Source organism: Drosophila serrata, unplaced genomic scaffold, assembly GCF_035046125.1.
Source record: "Drosophila serrata isolate PLE 108 unplaced genomic scaffold, ASM3504612v1 contig_240, whole genome shotgun sequence".
Lineage (NCBI taxonomy): Eukaryota > Metazoa > Arthropoda > Insecta > Diptera > Drosophilidae > Drosophila > Drosophila serrata.
Window position 1 is genome coordinate 7,960,564 of NW_028257138.1, and position 21,051 is coordinate 7,981,614.

At 33.9% G+C, this 21,051-nt stretch overlaps 3 protein-coding genes across 6 annotated transcripts in view; 1 reads left to right on the forward strand and 2 right to left on the reverse strand.

Moving 5' to 3' along the window:
- Window positions 1–8,161, reverse strand: part of LOC110183090 (uncharacterized) — a 193,718-nt gene extending 185,557 nt beyond the window's left edge. Inside the window, exon 1 of the mRNA XM_086831028.1 lies at window positions 6,512–8,161. Coding sequence (XP_086687154.1) covers window positions 6,512–6,515 — 4 coding nt within the window. The 5' untranslated portion in view covers window positions 6,516–8,161. The remainder of the gene's footprint in view (window positions 1–6,511) is intronic.
- Window positions 1–21,051, forward strand: part of haf (leucine-rich repeat and fibronectin type-III domain-containing protein hattifattener) — a 73,225-nt gene that overhangs the window by 28,927 nt on the left and 23,247 nt on the right. Inside the window, exons 1-2 of one of the 4 annotated variants that reach the window (XM_086831023.1) lie at window positions 8,504–8,577; window positions 10,046–10,145. The exons of the other annotated variants lie outside the window; for them this stretch is intronic. The gene's annotated coding sequence lies outside the window, so the exon portion shown is untranslated. Of the gene's footprint in view, window positions 1–8,503; window positions 8,578–10,045; window positions 10,146–21,051 lie in introns of those variants that run through there. 4 annotated transcript variants of the gene reach the window in all.
- Window positions 12,362–14,874, reverse strand: nis (no individualized sperm). Its single transcript, XM_020947529.2, has 2 exons — window positions 14,558–14,874; window positions 12,362–14,341 (listed from the first exon to the last, which is right to left on the reverse strand). The coding sequence occupies exons 1-2, from the start codon at window positions 14,736–14,738 to the stop codon at window positions 12,450–12,452; spliced, it is 2,073 nt and encodes a 690-aa protein (XP_020803188.2). The 5' UTR covers window positions 14,739–14,874; the 3' UTR covers window positions 12,362–12,449.

Consider the following 21,051-nt stretch of genomic DNA (forward strand, 5'->3'; position numbering starts at 1 on the left):
AAGTGAAGTGCTCCGCTTTGAGCTTCTTTTTTTTATTTTGTTATTACATTTTTGTAATGCTTTTTTATGTCTTCATTGTGCGGCGCGATTTAGTTTGCTTTTTTTCTTTATTGGCATATTATATTTTATGTTACTGATGAACTTAATTAACATTTGGCACGACTTTCAATGTCAATGGCAATGGCAATCTCACTTTGCTTTTTGCAATACAAATGCCAGCAAATTAGTTAATTTCTTTGATCGGTAGATAAAAGAAATACTTTATACTAATGATCTGAAAAATGTTGAGCAAATGATGAGAGAGTTGCAGGTTAAAGAAAGTGATTTGGGACATGCAGATACAAATTGCACACACTTTTTTGTTGTACATATATAATGGCAAAAGGTGTTGAGAAATTACTACCAATACTTTCTATGGGTTCACATTCTAAAAAAAGCCAATTACTTGTAATTAATCAAAGTAAATTCAATCCTAATTTAATTTTCTTGTCGCTCACAATTTGTTCTTTAATCCAATCGATGACACTTACATCGATATACACTCTTACGCACTTCAGAATCAATTTAGAGACTTTCTAGACGACAGACTGGTAACCAGAAATTTCCCCCCCCCCCCAAACAAATGAACCCCAAACGTATTCCAAACTCTAAAATATACACACACATACTATATGTATATATTTGGTAGGTATGTACCATACATACCTACTTTACATTTAACAAGCACTCAAGTCGAGCTGAAGCTTACGAGCCAATGCACTTAAGTTTATTTGCTTGGGGACAGGACACGGAAAATGGGCGCTGGCCTGACGAAAGGATAAATGGCGGAGAGACCGAAAATAGCGGTACTAAGGAGCATAACCCATTGGGCATCATCAATATCCTAGCTATGCACGCTACTTATCATAAGCTGCGAGCAATGCGCATTTGTTTACAACTCACTTGGCTGGTCACACTTGACCAGGCATCTCCTCTCATCCTGCACAATCCTGTTCAATCCCTGTTCCAGTCCCATTCCCATTCCCATTTCCCATTCCCATTCCATTTCTCCATCGTCTGGTCCCAAACTCGATCCCAGAGACACTTGAAGACATACCCGAGAGCCGCTTGTTGAGTTCTTCACTCAAGAGAGCTCAGCCAAGGGGCCCGGAGGGAAGAGCATCATAATTTATTTGCCGTTTTCGATGTTGCTGCTTATTGATTAGTTGTCATTGATGCCTCATGCTTGATGTTTGATGCTTGATGCTGACCTTGGTTAGCTGTTGCTGAGCCAATCGATAAAAAATTTGAAAAACTCAAGTTTTAAGCACTTCCCTGAAATATTTTTACAGTGGGTGCTAAAGAAATGCAAAGAATTTAGCCATAGTAAGATGTTTATTAAAATTAAAGAGATACATATCGATTTACTTCGATTAATTGTTAATTAATAATTTGTATATATTATTTTTTATGTATTTTGTGTTGTATTTTATTTGTCAGATATTTATATAATTTATTCGCTGATTCCATCTTCAAAAGATTTAACTATTTGTATAATTTCCGTATAACAAAGGGATTTAATACTTATCGATTTATATCGATTATTTCTATAATAAAATAACTTTATCCGTTGGTTTTCCTATTTTATGTTAAATTGTATTTCGTATTTATTTTTGAGATAAATGTAAGAATTAGTTGTTTACTATTTGTAGACGATAAATAAAATGTTTGTTTCGAGAATTTCGATAAATTAGATACATTTTATTTGAAGTATTTTCAATATTTTTTAAAAACTAATTTAATTTCCAAATTTTTTTCCGTGAAAATTTCATTAAATATAACAAATAAAGCAATTTTTATTCCCAATTTTATAGTTTTACGGTAAGCATGATGACTCTCACTGTAAATTAATGAATATTTATCTTTATGATCTGCCCACATCCATTCCAATTCGTCATCAAAACTGACCAGCATCAAAAAAATATATTTAAAAATAAAAAATAAACACAAGACACCAAGTCCCATCACATTTTATGGGCATTAACATCACAGACCGGAATACTTGCAATATTTCAGTGGATGTCTGTTTTTTTGGCTCTCTGGCATTTGGTCAACTTTTTAATCTGCTTTTTGCGGCTTAATTAAATGTGTGTGTATCTGTGTGTTTATTTTTTTCCCCTAATTTTTGGATACGATTTTACGCTTCATTGTGAATATTTTTCCATTAGCATATTTTTTGTTTGTTTGCGACTTGGCCAACTCTTCGACATTAAAAGTTTCAGCGATTGCCCCGACGACAAGTTTTTCCCCTCGAAGAGAATTCTATGAGTTCCGATTGGAAAAAAAACTTTGTCGGTGTGTTGTGTTGCATAAACAGGAAATGGAATGCCGAATCGAGTCGATTTGATTCGATTCCATTGCTGGTAAACATAACAGTCTGTTATGATTATTTATCAATGCCTGATTTGTTGCGACAACATTTGTATTGTAATGTTCTGCTGCGGGTTTAGAGATTGAGGTTCGGTTAGATGCCCTGTTTATTTATAGACGGATGATTATGATTGTATTATGCATAATTTGGCACGAAACTGGTTAACTGACGGAACTTGGCCATCAGCACAGCACACAGATTGAAATGAGATCCAATCGAGAATGTCTGAGGCCATCAAAATCTTTAAGATGGACCATTGAAATAGCTTAGATTGCTTTTCACAGGCCTGAGATACATATATGAAATTTGAACTTTATTATTGCAAAAAGACTATATTGGGGTGTTTTTATGATTACGGTTTTACTGTTATTTATTGCATCTCTTAGGGGAAATTTTTTATTACAATTTTTTATTTGCATAAACTTTTACTTTCTTTCATGTGCCACACAAATTGGGTCAGGTTTAGAAATCAGGTCAAATAGGAATTGTTTGGCTTTATTTTGGTGTTTTTTACTTCCTTTTTGAATGAGTTTAATCAAGGTATTTGTTGTGAAGATGTCTGGTTTTGACTTTAGATCTAAGTTTATTACAGGGTATTATAACTTCAATCAGAAGCTTGTAATGATGTGAAGGAGTCATTTTCGACCCTATAAATCATATAAATTCTTGATCAGCATGAACAGCCGAATCGATCTGGCTATGTCCGATAAAAATTAAATTTTTTCGAAATTTTCGCAATTTTTTCATCGTTAAAATTGTCGAAAATTTTATAAAAAAATTTTAGTTTTTTTTATTTTTTAATTAAGTATACCGTTTTGTTAATCTATTAAAAACAGACATAGGAAAGCTTACCGAATTAAAATTAATGAATTTTTGGGTAAGTTATGCGATTTTTTAACTTTGATTGGTCGGAAAATTTGTCATATAAAAATATCGATAAATATCGATTGAAAAAATGCGAACTAAGTTATGACCGATTTCTGATTCTAATCAATAACTCAATTGCAAACTACAAAACTATTTCTTAATAAGGTTTCCTATACATTTCTGTAGTAGAATTACTTCTTTCTAGCTTCATGTAACTTTACCAAAAACTAAAGTTAACAAAATTTATTATACAACTTTCCCCTTGGGATCTAATTTGACTGCCAGCCAACTGCAACATGAATATATTCATTTATTCCGTTTTAGACAAAAGCTCTCTGCCACTGCCAGAATCATACATCTTCTGTCACATGCTCTATATATATCAATATAAATCATCTTTGGCTGTCCATGAGCTGACAACGAATCTCTTAATGTGTATACAAATCATATTTTCCAATTTCAGTGTAGTCCAAAATTTGACCCATCCACATTTTGATCTCAATCCCAATAGAACAGCGCCCAATTCACGTAGCAAATCACTTTACAACTGTCAGACAAACAATGCCAAAAACTGATGGCCAAGAGAGGGGATTGGGGCAAAGGGGATTGGGGATGCCGTGGCAAAGTGGCCAAAAGGTTGAACACAAAAAGTGAGGAAAAAGGGCCAAAAGGGGGATGCCAGTTGAAAGATATCCTTCACCGAATCCTGTCCAAGCATTTGACTTTATCACGCAAATTGATTGCTTTGACCCAAAACGATTGACGAAATTTGATTGATAACTTATTAAGTTGCCCATTGTCTCACTGGGTTTGTGTGTGTGTGTTAGAGAGAGAGAGAGAGAGAGTGGAGGCTGTGGGTGTGGCTAGCCCCTATCTTTTACTGTGGTGTGTGCGTGTGTGACAGGGGCGGCTTCTTAAATATTAAGTTAAAGGATTAGGTTATTGGTTGGTTAAGCAAAATAAATCCAACACTTTTTATTCTTTTAATAATTTGTATATATTAAAACTCAAAAATTGAAAGCGAAACTCTTGATTCTTTCAATGATTAGGATATATCATTACTTATAGGTATCCATAATTAATAGTATCTATATATTTCAGGAAAGAACTAGTTGGGAATTTTAGCAGGAAATATATAATACATAGATTAAGTTGGGAATTTTACCAGGGAATTTATTATACATATAATAAGAAAAATACAAATTAAATTATACTTTTTTAAAGAAATATTGGTATACCATTTTTTATTATTACTAACTTCTTTGCAGCAAAAAACAAGTTGAGAATTCTTACAGGAAGAAATGATTTAATAATCTATATTTCCTAGTAACTTTTTCTCTGCTATATATTTTCTATAAATTTTCTTGTAATTTTAAAATAAATCCTCTAATAAGTATAAGTATTTCTTAATTACCCCTTAAATTTTCTCCATAACTTTTAGCTCCAAATAACCCCCTTAAATACGCTCCTGAGTTGTCTGCCAAATTTTGCATGCTGGCAAAAGTTTTCTGTGTGTGTGTGTGTGTTTTTGGCTCTTTTTCGAGTCACGCATGAGTGAATGGCTAATAAAGATAAATATACAAAGATGCCAGCTTAAAGACTTGCCTCCTCCTTTACTTTTATCTTGCACTTGCAAGGCCTGTAAAAAATGTAAAAAAAAACAACAGCAACAAATAACAAACACAAAGATTTAAATCCACGAATATATCACTTTTTTGTTGTGGCTCACATAAAAAATATACACAAAATAAAAACATTCCACGCTGAAATATTTTTGAAAAAACCGCCCAAAGGCCAGACAAGACACCAGAGATACGAGGAAACCCAAGAGCCAAAGAAATTATTGGCCGGACTTGAGCAAAAAAAAACACACAAAAAAACACATCAGCATCAACAACAAAAAATGCTAATTCAAAACAAGCAGATTTTGCGGTTTATGCAAATGTCCCACAAACCCTCTGAGCCAGACCCCAAAACAAGTCATAACAGCAAAAGCAACAGCCACAAAAGATGCCTCTCGTTTGTATATATATATATATAAATCTTTGAGTTAAAAATATAAAAATAAATAAACATTTAATGCTTGATGGCCAGAAGAGTCAGAAAAGTAAATTACAAAATATATACAAAGCAGCAACAAAAAAGTATATTAAAGCAGGATCAAGTATATTCTGTAGAGCTAAAAATAAAACAATGTTTGGTAAAACAAAGTTTACATATGTAATAGTGCCTAAACTCGAAGAGAGTTTTGATAAAACCAACAACAGATTGAATATATTGGCCAACAAACTTAATTAAAGATTATATCCACATCCTGAACATAAATCATATTACACCCCTTGGTTTAGGTAAGAGTTTGTAACAAATATCTATACATATTTTGGCAAGAGGAAATACAATCAAGAAAAACTTGAGTGAAACGTGTGTTTATTTGTTGCTCAGCTGCGTCAAACTGTGCAGTTCAAGGCTATTTCAACTTGGCCTCAAGTCATTTTGCTTTTGGGCCAAGAAAAAAAAAACACTTCAAAAATGGTAGCCGAGATAATGCCAGAAATGCCTTTCTTTTCAACTGCGTCTTCTACTTTTTTTCCATTTTTTTTTTTTTTTTGCTTTTCCCTCCTCTTATGTTTATTTAACACACTCTCAGGCACACACACGCACACTCGCACACACTCACACATAAAAGCCAAAATGAGTTTGGGCCAAGAGCAATAATTCATTTTGACTTCCATTCTAGCTTTTGGCTCTGATGGAAAACCTTTCTCCCCGTTCTATCGCCTCAAATTGAATTTCAACTTAAACATCATTTGGCTATTTTGAAATTGAAACGATTTTCCCAGATGTGTGTGTGTTGTGTGTGTGTTTGCTTATGTAAGCTGTAAGCTTCTGATACCCTGCTGGGCAACGATATTGATTACATTTGATTTTTTAACTGGCAATTTTGCATTTTTTTTTTTTGTGTTTATTAGTTTGGTTTGATTTATCTTCTGCGTTTCCAAATAAATTCGGTTTATTTGGTTTTCCTATGCAATTAATGTGTGAATTTGCACATCAGTTTTGTTACGAATATATTTTTTTTAATTTATTAAAATATTGAAGGAGAAATTGTGGAAAACTGATAAAAATTGTAAAAATCTTAAAGGCCAAAGAACACAATTTTTATCATAATATTAAATTTAATAAAAAATATAGTAATAAAATATAATATAAATATAAAATTAATCTCTCACTTACCCATTTTCTTCTATATTTGCTTCTTCTTTCTTCTTCTTGGTAATTTTCTTTTTAGATTAAATTAATGTTCTTTCATTTTCGGACGAGTTTTTGTTCTTTCCTTCCTTTCTCTATTATTAACTCACAGAAACATTTAATATATTTATTAATTAAACACTTTAAAAACACACACACAGAAACATTGCATTTTTAAATTAATAAACACAATTACACAATAAAGCACAGAAAACATTAAATGTATTAATTAATAAAACACTAAAAAAAAACAAAAAAAATCACTCACTTTATTTTTTATTGTTTAAACACACACACAAAAAAAACAACAAAAACACATAAAATCATTTTATGTATTAATTCACTAATCACATAAAAAAAACAAAAAAATAAACTCACTGCATTTTAATTTTACACTAAAAAAAAAAAAAATAAAATAAACTCACTGAATTATAAATTTATTTAGACACTTGAAAAAAAAAATAATAAAAAAAATGGAAAGGAATGGAAAGAAGTTTAAAATTACACACGCGCACCGCGAATAGTCTTCTGATATTTGTATTTAATCAGCATAGTTTATATTTACTTGTCTTTTTCACGCACTTTAATCACTTTGTGTTTACTTTTATTGCTTACACCGCAAGAAATCATTTCATTTACTCTTTTCTTATTGAGAGAAAGAGACAGGTTACAAGTCATATGTACACACATGTATGTTTGTGTATGTACAGCGGCTGCTGCTGCCTTCCTTTGCCCGCGGGAAGTCACAGGTGTTTTTATTGCACTTTTAGTGGTTTTAATTAGATATTCACTTGTTAACATCTTTTTTTATCTATCACTTTTGTAGTTCTTCGTTAATTTCGCTTTTGCACTTGCACAATGTTTTGCTTTTTTCTGCATTCCGTTTTACTGCTGTCACAATTACAGTTAGAAGAAGAAGCAACGCTCATCACTTTACTTTAACATTAATTCTTTAATAAAATACTTATTAAATGGTTAATTAATTGTTCCCGCATCAAACACAGTTAGTTTTTGTAGTTTAATCGCTTTGAAGGTTTTATTAAACGTTATTTTAAGCCTGAAAACGTTTTTAAGCGGCAGCACATCTCAATTTTACACTTTCGCCTTTTGGTTCTGCTCTTCTTCTCTTTTTGCGCTCTCACTCTCTTCGCCTCTGAAGTTGGTTTCGCGCTTGCAGTCCAACTGGAACACACATTCAGACATACATACATATTGGCGGCTGCGGCTGCAGCTGCAGTCCCACTGTCCACGGGAGTCTCAAGTGTTTTTTTGTAGTTGTACAAGCTTAAATTCAATTTTCATTTGACAAAGTTGTTATTTTATCTTGTCTTTGTTGTATTACTTTGTTATTAATTCAGTGTTTTTCACTTCGGCACTTGTTTAATACGTTTTCACGGTGTAACAATTCCAATTGCAAAGAACAACAGCACATACATACATACACGTATGTATTTTCAGTCTTATAGGGCAAACTATTTGTTTTCACTGCTTAATTTGATTGCTCCCACATAAAGGGTAGTTAGTTTTACGGAATTAATTGTTTTGTTGATATTTTTAAACGTTTTATCCGACAATAATCGTTTTTTTAGCAAGAGCAGCAGCAGCAGCAACAGCATCGCGCCTAAATTTTTCACTTTTGGCGGCTTTCGCTTCCCCTTCTTTTCTACTCCCTCTCATCTCTCTCTCTCATAGCGACCGAAAACCGTTTGACTCTAACGGATCTTGGCAATGCCAGTGAGAGCGGGAGAGTGAGCGAAGTGAAAAAGAAGTGGAAAAAGAACAGATCACAATAGACAAAGTGCAGGTTCTGACGCTCGCTGCTGCTGCTCCCAAAGAAGGTTTTAAGTCGAGAAAAAATGTTTAATAACACCTACCAAGCGGTTAAATTAGTTAAACGAAGTGCATTTTATGCGTTGACACTTGATTAAGGATTTAATTAGTGTATATTAAAAGAGTTTAAATGAGAAGTAAGCGCTGCTTGTACTTCTAACTACAATTGTGACTGCGGAAAACGGAATTAGGAAAAATGTATACATACTGCAAGGGCCAAAGTGAGTTTAACAAAAGAACTACAAAACGGATAAATAAAAAAAGATAAAGGAAGATGTTAACAAGTGGGATATCTATTCAAAGCCACTAAAAACTGCAATAAAAACACCTTAGAAACCCGCGGGCAGTGGGAGGCAGCTGCAGCCGCTGTGCATATACATACATACATACAGACATATGTATGTATGTGAGTGTGAAGTGTGCATGGCGAGTAACCAAGCTGGAAAAGAAAATAACTTCGGGAAGCCGAACTTTGTATACCCTTCAAATTATTATTATTGAAATAGAATTATTGGAATAGAAATTTATTATAACTAAACTTAAAACAGTCACAATTTTTAAATCGATATTTATTTATATTTTTATATGAGGAATTTTATTACAAATCAAAGTTTAAAAATCGCATAACTAAGCCAAAAATGCATTATTTTTAGTTTGGAAAGCTGTCCCATGTTAGTTTTTACTAGGTTAATAAATTTGCATACTGGATAATGAATTTTAGAGAATTAAAAATTTTTCAATTTTTGACATTGTTAATAATGTAAAAATTGATATAAAATTTTAACAAAAATTTTAAAAATTTTGAATTCTTCCGGACAAGTCTAGATTGATTCAGCTGTTGATGCTGATCAAGAATATATATGATTTATAGGGTCGGAAATGATTCCTTCACATCTTTACAAGCTTCTGACTAAATTATAATACCCTGTAAAGGCATACAAATAAAACAGCAAAATTCTTAATTAACGGCAAATCATGGTGCAAATAAGAGTTTAATTTTACCAAATTTTCCCTGAATATGTAAAAGGCTAAAAAGTCGTAAACAAAATTGCTATTTACTTTCCCCTGCGAAAATATTTGCTGTATAGGAATGATAAGAAAATACAAACAGAACGAGGGAAAGGCGAGTGCTTTTCTGGAAAATTAAATCTATTTATATTTATGCAAATTCAGTCTGTGAATTCCACAGAATTTATGGCTAATCTGGGATTTCCATTACAATTTTAATATTAAATGCTAAAAGCAATTGATCAAATAGTCAAAGTAAAATTTGATTTATTTATCTTGCCTTCACATTACATTCAATATTAAATTATTTTCCCCACAGAAAACATTTTATTTACATACCTTTGAATGAATTTATTCAAAGCGTCGGCAAATATTTTTAAATTTTTTTATTTTTGCACAAATTATTTGTCTATATTTTTTATTTGTTTGTCACCATTTAGTAGAAAAAAGAAACAACTTTTCTATCGTTTGAAAACGTTGCAAAACTTTTTCTCGCGCCGCATATATTTTTCCGTTTTTCCGGGCGGGGCTGAAAAAATCCACCCATCCTCATGTGCAATAAATAATTTTCATGCATAAAACTAAAAGTTTTTGTACAATTTTCGTGGCAAATCAAAAAGTTAGCATTACCCACTATTAATATTAATAAGAGCATATATCTTTTTTATGGTTTCGTTTTAGGTACGTCTGCAAAGTTTACTTTTAAAGCGTTGAGTTATTGGAAATCCTGGGAAATCCGAGCTGCAGATAACATAGTGCGGCAATCGAAGTTGGTTATGGGGTAAGTGAGACGTGGAAATTGGCTCAACAATTTGGCTCAAGCTCAACACTTTCCCTCCCCACCCCACAAAATGTGACCTTCAAAGAGCGACAACAATGGGGCATCTTCTTCCCATGTGCCTTATTTTTTAGAGCTCAGTGTCTGTCGTTTTTGGGTCATTTCCGTGATTTGGGGTTTTGGCTTTTGCTTTCCACGAGTTGTCGAGTTCGAAGAGACTTCCGTCTTAGCACTCATTTTCGTTGAAATTTGCATTTTCATTAATTTGTGCAATGTCTTTTATCTTCTACTCTGTTTGATTCTCAAACCCTTTTGGCAAAGTGTCCATTGCACAATTCAAAGAGTCGCAAAAAATGAAAAGAAAATACTATAAAACTATTAGAAACCTTTTATTAAAACCAGAACTAAAAGAGTACAAAATTAATAATTTTATTTTATATTTCTTTCTGGTGTACTTTTGCTTTTATATATTCCATTTATTGGTATTTGCTGTCATTTGCCAACTTGGTTCATTTCTGTTTACATTTCGCCTTCCGGCTTTTTCCTCTTTTTACTTGTAATTTATATTTACTGACCTGTTTCAATTGAAAATTCCATGCTTTTGGTCTCTTCTGAATGCCACTAATTAATTTCCGGCGTGCATTTATGTGGCTCTAATGGCAAGCACTTGTTTTTACCATTTTCAAAAAGATACGAACTCACAAAAACCATTTCCCAAATGCACAAATGAAAAGTATTTGGCCTTATTCAATTGATTTACCTTATTTAAGAATTTTTTAAATGGTTAGACAAGGTTTTATAGGAATTTAAAGAACGTTATCTTAAATTTTTTGAGCTGTCTATAATAATAATCCCATAATTCAATTATTCATATTCAATATGTAAAAGTCACATCACTAAATATGCTGAATAATTTAAAATTTATGCTAAAGGAAGTCCGCCCTTTCAGTTAACATTTGAATAAGGTTAAATGACATTTTTGCTGTCCTACATTCCTGCTGATGTCCTTTGAGCAAAATAAACACAGACAGGACTTTATTTATATGAATTCCCATCATGTTATGTTATGGCAAATTTATGCATTTAATCGTTAGCCTATTAAAACCATTTGAGTCATTCATTTTAAACCTCAGCATCACAAACAGAAATAAACTCTCGGAATAATAATAAAAAAATATATATATTTATCAATCGCTGCCACAAGCACGCACCAAAAATTTAAATGAGCCGCAAAGCTAAAATAATATTAAAATATATATATTTGTGGATATACATTTAACTGCAGCACTAAGAAAAAACCATTCAGTAAAAAACTGCAATCAATGATATTTTCAAAAGTGTCACACACAGACGACTATGGCAACTTGATAATTAATGATTTTGGCCAAAAAGGTCCATTAACATAAATCCTTTACAGTCAACATATTTTAATAAATTTCTCTCTTGCATCGATGAAGTTAATATAAAATTTAAGGACTTGTTTTCGTTGGGGAAATTAAACAAACCGGATATGAGTGGGAAAGTAATGAAATTCAGGCAATTAATTATAATATTTTAATGGGAAATTCAGTAAGGAGTCTTATGAAAATTAAATGTAAATGAAACTTGCAAGCTTGAAACATATTCATTTAAATATGAAATAATATTTTAAAGGGGAATTTAGCAAGGAATCTTATGAAATTTAAATGTAACTGAAACTTTAAATACTTAAAATGCCATATTATGTGTTATTTTAAATAATATTTTAATTAAATACAACTTAAAAGCCTTAAAAGCTATATATTTTTTTAATACTAAAAATTATATTTATGCGGAGTTCAGTAAGAAATCTTGTTAATACATAAATGGAATTGCAACTTAAAGGGAAAGAATCTTATAAAAATTAATGTGTTTGCAATTTGTAATCCTTAAATAGCTATATTATAAATTCATTTAAATGTTAAATATTATTTTAGCAGGAAACTTATTAAAGAATCGTTGGGAAATTTTATCTAGTTGCGAATTTTAAATATTTTAAATCTTACAAAAATATTATATATTTAAATGTATATATATATTATATTTTTATATTTATATATTTTAAAAAAATATTATATATTTAAATTTACATATTCTTTAAAGAGATTCAAAGGCAGGCAAGAGTTTTTCAGTTAGCTCAAAAGTTTAAGCATTTAAAAAACTAATCAAGTTCTTAAAAAGAAAAAAACAACTCAAGCATATTCCTTACAATCTGTATAATTTTGACAAGCTACATAGAATAACGATCTGATTATACATCTGATTAAATTTATATATATATCTGTACACCTACTTCCAACCCGTATTCTGTTTGGAGAGCACAACCTTCTGCATGTGGTCATCAGCCGTGTGTGTGGTATGCCTTCCACCTGCATGCCTTTGGGTGCACTTGATCATGGGTATACCATTTCCCTTGGTCCAGGCACTTGTCGAATGTGGATGCTCATCCTTGCGATAGTAACCCATAATGCCAGACTTACGAATCTGACCCAATTCGTAGGTGACAATGGGTGCCAAGCCGGAGGAGCTCTTGGCATTTGGCAGAGATGGCACCTTGGAGCGTTCCACGGTGCGCATTACACAGGTGGTGTCACAGGACAGGCAGGATAGATCCTGCATGACCTTCACCCTGCCGGCTGCAGCGGCACAATCATCATTGGTCATCTCCATGTACTTTTGCAAGGCCTCGGCAATCATTTGGACTCTCTTGTCGACTATTTCACGGAAATCCTTGAGACCCAGCTCCAAGGATTCAATGCCCATGGTATTCCGTAGATTATCAATAATCTGAAGGACATTCTTCTCATTCCGATTGATAATGTGCCGAACCTCGCACAATGTCTTCTCCATTCTTGCCTTGTACTCCTCCATTTGCTCCAAGGACAACTTGGTGGCCAATTGCTTAAAGTCCACCTTACCGGCTAGGAGGAGCTCACGCTCCACCTTGGCACTCTTGACTAAATCCAAATGTTCTGTAAATTTTTTCAAGGCCGCTATTTCCGAGAATGCATCATTCAGCCGAGATGCTACAGTATTACCAGTTTCTCGAGTGGCGGTCATAAAGATTCTGATATCGCGAATTGAATCCTGAAGATCCCTAATCAAATCCATCACTCTCTGAGAGTCCTGCTTCGTTAGGGCAGCCCCAAAGTCATTCATCTTGACGGACATCTCACAGAATTGTGACTTGAGTTCTAGTAACTCGGTGAGAATTCGATCAGGAGAATAGCAAACAACTGGCTCCAAACCCATATTCTTATCGTCTTCCGGTTTCTCCGAGGATACTTCCGTGGAGGATTCCTTTATGTGCTCCTCTTCGGCTATGGCCTCTCCTTCATCGCCACCGCCACCAACATCTTCACTTGTCCAACTCACGGATACCTCATCGCCAGTGGTTGCCATTAGCACTCTTAGTTGCTTGGCAATATTGCGAAGATCCTTGATCCTTGCCGGATTCGGTTTGCGATCGATCAATAAGTGGGTCACATTATTCACCTGCTCCATGGTGATCTTCATTTGCCCCGTGAGATTCGCCACAAATTTATTTAATTCCGTGTGAGCCATTTCCTTTTGCATCTCCATTTTGGACACACGTCTCTCCAAACGATGAACATTACTGACCAAAGATCCATCGACTCTTGGCACACCGGTCGATGGTTGGGCAGAGACTACTGGGGATACCCTTTCCGATTTCATTTCGAGTTTCTCAGCGGATGCAGTTCGAGTTCCCGGCTTGGTGCTGTGAGCAGATGCCTGTAAGGATCCTGTGGGAGATACAGCTGCTGGTGCGGGTTCGGGTTCCGGTTCCGGTTCGGGTTCGGGTTGGGGTGCTGGTTCTAGTTGCACTTCCGGTTCCGGTTCGGGTTCGGGTTGTACTTCAGGTTGTGCTTCTGACTCTGGTGGAGCTTCTGTTTCCGGTTCTGGTTCTGGAGCTTCTTCCGGTGCAGGAACAGTATCTGCTGGAGCTTCAGGCTCGGCACCCACTGCCTCAGGCTCTGGCTGTGCTTCGAGAGCTTCTGGTGGGGCAGATTCTTCTGCTGGAGGAGCTGGTGGTGCCTCCTCAGGAGCAGCTGCTTCTGGTGCCTGCTCGGGTGGAGGCTCTGCCACAGGCTCTTCGGCAGGTTCTTCCTCGACATCAGCGCCACCAAATAGACGGAATTTGGAGGATTTTGGCAAGGTTACTGCAAGTCAGTTGAAGGAATGGGGAGTTAGGTATCGAATTTATATATAAGTAAGCAAAAGAACTTGGTGTATTTTCCTTTTATTATTTATATTTATATTTAAAGACTATATAAAGTCTTTTAGATATAATGTTCCCAAGAAAATAGATTTTAACTTGGCTAATATTATCCTTAGGGTTAAGTATTATTATCCTTTTAAACCCCTCTGATACTCACATTTACTGCTCTGCAGTCTCACATTGGCCGTCATATAATCATCCTGCTCGACAACCTCATCAAGGACATCCAATCTTTGGCCAAAACAGGTGAGCAAAACATGTAAAGCATAAAAGTTTACATGTCCCGATTCGGGTGAACCAATGGCCACATCGATTAGCTCTTTATAAGTGAAAGTCATACTTGTAATCAAGAAATTTGTTTATACGTTAAACAAAATAATAAAATAAAGTGTGTTTACTGATCCGAACAAGTAAAGGCCTAGGAATATACTAAATAACTAAAGTAAATAACTATTGTTCAGAGACATTTTTAATGAGGGAAATATCAAGGCATGGTTGATGTTTTTAATATACTGTAAATATATGTATAATATTTTATTGCAAGTCATTAAGGTTTTCTTGAATATATTATATGTACTAAATAATATTATTCATTATGTTCACTTAAATTGGTTTACTCAATCCCGTTTATATTTCGCTAAAGTGATTAAAAATTATGTGTGTGAAATGCGTTTTCCTCAAGCTTCTTCGTTTCATTTGCTTCACAGCTATTAGGGCTTAATTAATTTTTACACCATTTCACATATAACATATTATATTGTTTTCCCTGGCAGTTATTATGATTGCGTTCGTTTAATGAACAACATCAAAGGCGGTTAAGGTTAATTTTATGTTGCCTCTGTGAATGCTGTTGCTTCTTTTTTTTGCTGTATTTTTTTGTTCATTAAAAAGATGCAAAATGTTGCTGGAGTCTGATGATGCAATCAAGTGGGAAAGCCTTGGGCAAGCGGCCAAAGACAATGTGGGTTTTTATTCTCAATCCGATTGGGACATTTTGGCCAGAATTAATGTTTCAATTAGTGGCGAAAAGAAGCGGAAACCGTGGTCTTTAACAGATTTATGGCACTAGAGGCTTTTGGTTTTTCTATTACCTTTTGCCAGAGCAACGAAAATATTGCACATTCTATGAGAATGTGGAGAAAACATTGCGGGAAATCCCATTTGTCATTCCCTACGGTCTGTATTTTCAATCCGGGGAGTCCTTTGCCAAAAAGGAAGCCTGTCAATGTTTGTGGCCTCGTAAAATCTAATTTAAATGCAAACGCAAATGTCAAAAAATTGTAGAATTAAAAATCACATATGGTTTTTGATTCAGACAGACAGCACCCACCACACACACACACACATTTTTCCAGTTTCATTTCAACTATTTGCCAAAGGAATGGCGATGGGAAAATCATGGGGACAACGGGGCGTATGCGCAACATATTTTCAACAAACTGTCACATCGCGTATACGCAATCAGTTGGTAGTCAGTCAACAGGATGCCACATATTGGTGAAAATTTTACAAGGATAGTAGGGAAAATATAGATTGAATTAAGGTAAAACTGAAAGGCAGTGTTAAAGGAGAAGTTTCTAGAAGAATTTCATAAAAATTTCAATCTCTTTGTTTAAAGGAAGAGATTGAATTAAGAAAAAACTGAAAGGAATTGCTAAAGGGAAAGTTTCAATAAGAATTTCATAAAAATATAAGTTCAAGTTCATTCCTTATTTCCTTTTAAATACACAATTTAATATACCCTTTAATACCTTAGGGTATTAGGTAAAAAATATATCCAAAAATCCCTGGTTATCTGATAGATGCGTTTGAAAGGTTTTTACATCAAATGTCAACTATGTTGATTGAACTGCCTGAAAGCTGCCCCCGCCAAACACATCAAAAATAACACCATTTTTTTTGAACCTATAGGAAGCTAAATTTCATCAATATCAAATACGAAACAAGCTAAAAAAAAACGGACAACAAAATATAGCAAAAAAATATAATATTTTGTAAAAAAGTGTCTGGGTTTTTTTTGCTGTCATCAGATTATAGGCATCATCATGTTGGACAACCAGTTTAAAGCCGTTGATAAGTTATAAATAAAGTTTTGATCAGCAAATATATATATATGGGTGAATAACTTATAGTAACTGGTATTGAAATTGCGTAGGAATTCATTTTAAATGCCAAAGTGGGAAGCCGCAACACATGGCTTTTGCGCTTTTGTAAAATGTGTAAGTTTGTAAGTTTAATTTATGCCCCGACAGAATGGCAGCCAAAAACTGCAGTTCAGGTCGCAAAAACGAGTTGACACACACACACATGCTTCCCAAAACGGAAACGGAAACGGAAATATGCGCAATTTCTCAACAAGACAATGTCTGCTGCAGCCAAATCAAAAAAGGCATAGTTACAAAAAAGAGGAAATAAAGAAAAGCTGAGGGGAAAAGGGAGACAAGTACAACAGGAACTTGTCCTTGTCATTTTCATTTCTCCTCCAACTTTTCTCCAAAAACTGTTGGAAGTTTTCCTCCTCACTATTTGAGTTTTCCCTTCAAATGTTTCTTTGTCTGGAAAGGATTTTTTTTTTTAACCAAATAGGATTTTAGCCAAATGGGAAAGTAAGTCATAGTGTGTGAGGAGAGAAAACTTTATATAATTATGCAAGTGTCTGATAAAGCTGCCAGCAATTTATGCATAATTAAAACTTGATTATGCGGTTTGCCAGACTTTCTTTAATTTATATAAAGCAATTTGCTTCTGGTTTTGACAATTTAATAATTTAATAATTTCTTAAGCTAATAATTCCCTTTAAAATGTTATAAGAACCTACAATTTCTTTACTTCACTTTTGTTCTTCCACTTGATTGAACTAATTTACTTTGCCTTTCTTCCGATTTTATGTATTTTATGCTTTTGTCTTGAACATTTCAATTTCTGCCCCTTAAGCATTTTGTGCAATAAGTGGATTAAGGACCATAACTTGTCAATAATTGTGCAGCAATGATGACTCTTGCCTTGGCCAATTAGAAATGATTTTACCAAACATTTGCATAGAGTACTTTTGTAGTCAAATTGGGCCAATTGAAGTAGTTAATTCTTGAGCTAACTTTATGATTCACTTCCCTTTTCTTTTTCCCCTTGCAAAAAGCAAAAAGGCAAGTTGGCTTTAAGCTCCCAAGGCGAACACAATGGGCCGGCGATAAATGGCAAAGTCGCAATAACGTTAACCGTTAGCCCATGTACATAGACATAGCTTCCTCTTATTCTTCTTCGGGCCAAAAATGCGGCGGTAGACGGAGGCAGTTGACCCAATTCGTAGGGAAGCAGCGGGTTTTGTTCCCAGCACAAAAATTCAGCTCAAGTCAACTCTTTCAATGGATTCGGATTCAATCGGTGCCGGGAACAACGAACAACAACAGCAGCGATTCCATTTTGTCTCTGCTCCCCATATAAGGAGAACATGGAGACACGCACAGGGGGGGGGGGGGTTAGAGGGGAGGGTTAGAGGGGAGAGAGGAAGTACACTTGAAAAAAATATTTCAACAATTTTATTTTAAAAAATTTCGAAGCTATATACAATTTTACTTACCAAAACAGCTGATATCTATTTGATTATTAACAGTGTTTTCTAAAGTTTCATTAATTTTTTTGATTTATTAATTCTTTTATAAATATTTTTAATATTTTATTAGGAATTCTCTAAAGTAATAAAAGACTTACCAAAAAAGCAACAAAGTCCTGGATGTCCGAAGAATGTATACCCTTATTCAATCTAAAATTTTTCATAACTCTGCCAAAAACTCATTAAATTTAGCTTGGGACAACTTTTTTATGATGCTTTTTGTTAGGCTAAAAAATCTGCATATTAAATTGGAAATTGAACTTTTTTTTAAATTTTTTTTTAATTTTTGATCATTGTAATGATGTAAAAAACTTTGAAAAAAACTTCGAAAAATTATTTTCTACCTTTCATGTCTAGATCGATTCGGCTGTTTCTGCTGATCAAGAATATATATGATTTCGGAAATGATTTTTTCAATGTGTTGGAAGGTTCTGACTGTAATTTTAATACCCTGAAATTCTATTAAAATAACCATAAATAAGTAAATTTAATTTTACATTCATATTTATGTGATATTTTTTTGTTTTATAAATTTCAATTGATTTAATTTGGTTAGTTAAATTGTTACATTTTTTGTTTTGTTATTTAGTAAGGTGTTTTGGATTAATATAATGCTAAATAATAAAGTTACCTCTACAAAGTTATGAAGATTTTACCTTTAAAAAAATATATATTTTTTTGTTTGCCTTTAGTAGTTTAACATTTTAACATTTTTATTTATGGTTGGTTAATAAATCATAATTATATATGACATATTTATTAAATTTAAATTATTATTCTCCCTTATTTTATTCCCTCTATTTTATTCGAACTATTTTAGTTTTCTCTATTTTATTTAATCAGTTTTTTCTCTTTCATTTATTTCTACTATTTTTTTCTTTCTAATTTATTTGTACTAATTTTACTCTCTCACATTTTTTCTCTCTCTGTTTATTGGAGCTTCTTTTAAGCAGCCTGCCTGCCAGGCACTTATGCCACATCGTGTCTCTCTCCCTTTTTAAACCCATGTTGCTCCTCTTGTTGTTGATGTTGTTGTTGGTGTGGCAAGCCGCTGATGCAATCTACTTGAACATCGCCAAATGCATTTCCTATTAGAGATGGCCAAGTGGTTGCGGCTAACTGGCAGTAAGGTGCGTTTTGGCATTACGCAAAAAAAAACAACTGAAAATGGCAAAAAACTAAAAATGGGTCAGCAACTGGAACGAGTTATGATGAAGTTTTTAATGTGGGACAAATGCGAAATGCGAATATGGTGGTATTTATTTGATTTATTTGGGTTTCTTATTATTATAAAGTAGATATGTTGTTGAGGAAATTTAAACTAGGATAGAAAAATTAAATTAAAGCATTTAATTTGCAAAAGATAGTAGTCCGATTTTCATAAAATGTTGCACAAAATTCTAGATTAATATATAATGGCTATATATCAAATTTGATGCAAATCTGTTGAAAACTGGAAAAGTTATAATTTATTTTCTTAAAATTTTTAGATTTTTTCTATCGCAGCTATATATATGTATATATATAGTCCACTGATTCGCCATGCTCGACCTAAATACTAGTAAAATTATATAGAAGAATAACTCCTTAGTTTCATTCAAATAGCTTGCTATTAAATTTGTTCCAAAACCAAAACTCGCACATGCATATGCATATGATTCCCAACTGGTTCAAACATCCCCGGAACGAAGTGACTTCTGTCATTGTTTATTAGTGTTCAACGTTAAGTTAGTAACTGGTCATACATACTTACTGGTCATAGATACTTACTGATCATAGTTACTTAATGTTACTGATCATAATTATTTACGGATTTTTGTTATTTACTTAATGTTCATTGATGTTAATTTCCCTGACCTGTCAAGTCTTTACAAAACCTTGGTTTATTCCTGTTCGAACTCATCCCAGTGAAAGAGCAACGTTACCCATGAGTTTTAGCCAAAATCTGACCTCAGTCAACTTGGCTTAAATGTTTGCGAGGCCAAAAGCTTGGCTAACTCCCCCAAAAAGCCAACAGTGCGTATGTGTGATTCTTGCGTAAGTACATATCCAACCAGACTCACTATTTGTACTACAGCTGCTATTGTTCCAATTGGATTTCCAATTCCGTTGACCAGCAGCAAAAAAAAATAAAAGAATATTCTCAATTGCTTGAAAATACATACACACAAAAAGGGGAACGGAACTCCTGCATTTTTGGCTTTCGACTTTGCCAATTTAATTAGCCATTAAAAATGGAAAAAGCCAGCAGAGGAAGCCCGAACACGCGCGCCGAATATTTTCCATAAATATTTTGCCATATTCTTTATCATTAAAAAAAAAAAAAAGAATTTCCCTTGCCCCGTCTTGGCGAGTAATTTATATTTATGCCACATCGGTTGGATGGTAGCGAAATTTACGCAGATTTCTTTGTGCTACGGCTCGACACTTAAATTTATTTATGCTGATATGTGAGATTCGCTTCATCATCATTTCAGCTCCCAATCCTCCTCCCTTTTGGATGCTGCTCCTGCCACTTAACACCTTTTCTGGCAGCAGCTGCCGCCGCCACACCCAAGCCATGTTAATAAATGTCTGCCAAGCCAACCACCCACCCACCCACCAGCACCACCCAAAAAACCCCCCAAGAAAGCCACCCAACTCCACCACCGCCTTGTCTTCATGGCAACCTCCTGACAGATGAGTTGATCTGCGTAGCCTTAACTTCGTCCTCATCTCGCTGAGGCTGTCTTCTGTCTGCGAATTTACACAAAAACTTTTAAAGCTTTAAGTTGAGCGAACAATTCCCCATTCGAATTGCAAATATTTGCCTCAGGGTAAGAGAGGAGAAAAGGGAGAGAAAAATGTGAAACAAACAAGCAAGCGTACAAGGTTTACAAGACTCATATCAATAATCCCATTTTGGCAGATTTTCCAGGGGGGGTTTTTCACTTGAGCAACTGGAAAATCGCTTCGGTTCGACATGAGATAAGTTTTGCAAGATTTTCAAGCAGTTAAATCAAATTAAATTAAAATTGTGTCTTGGTAAAACTGGTTGACAT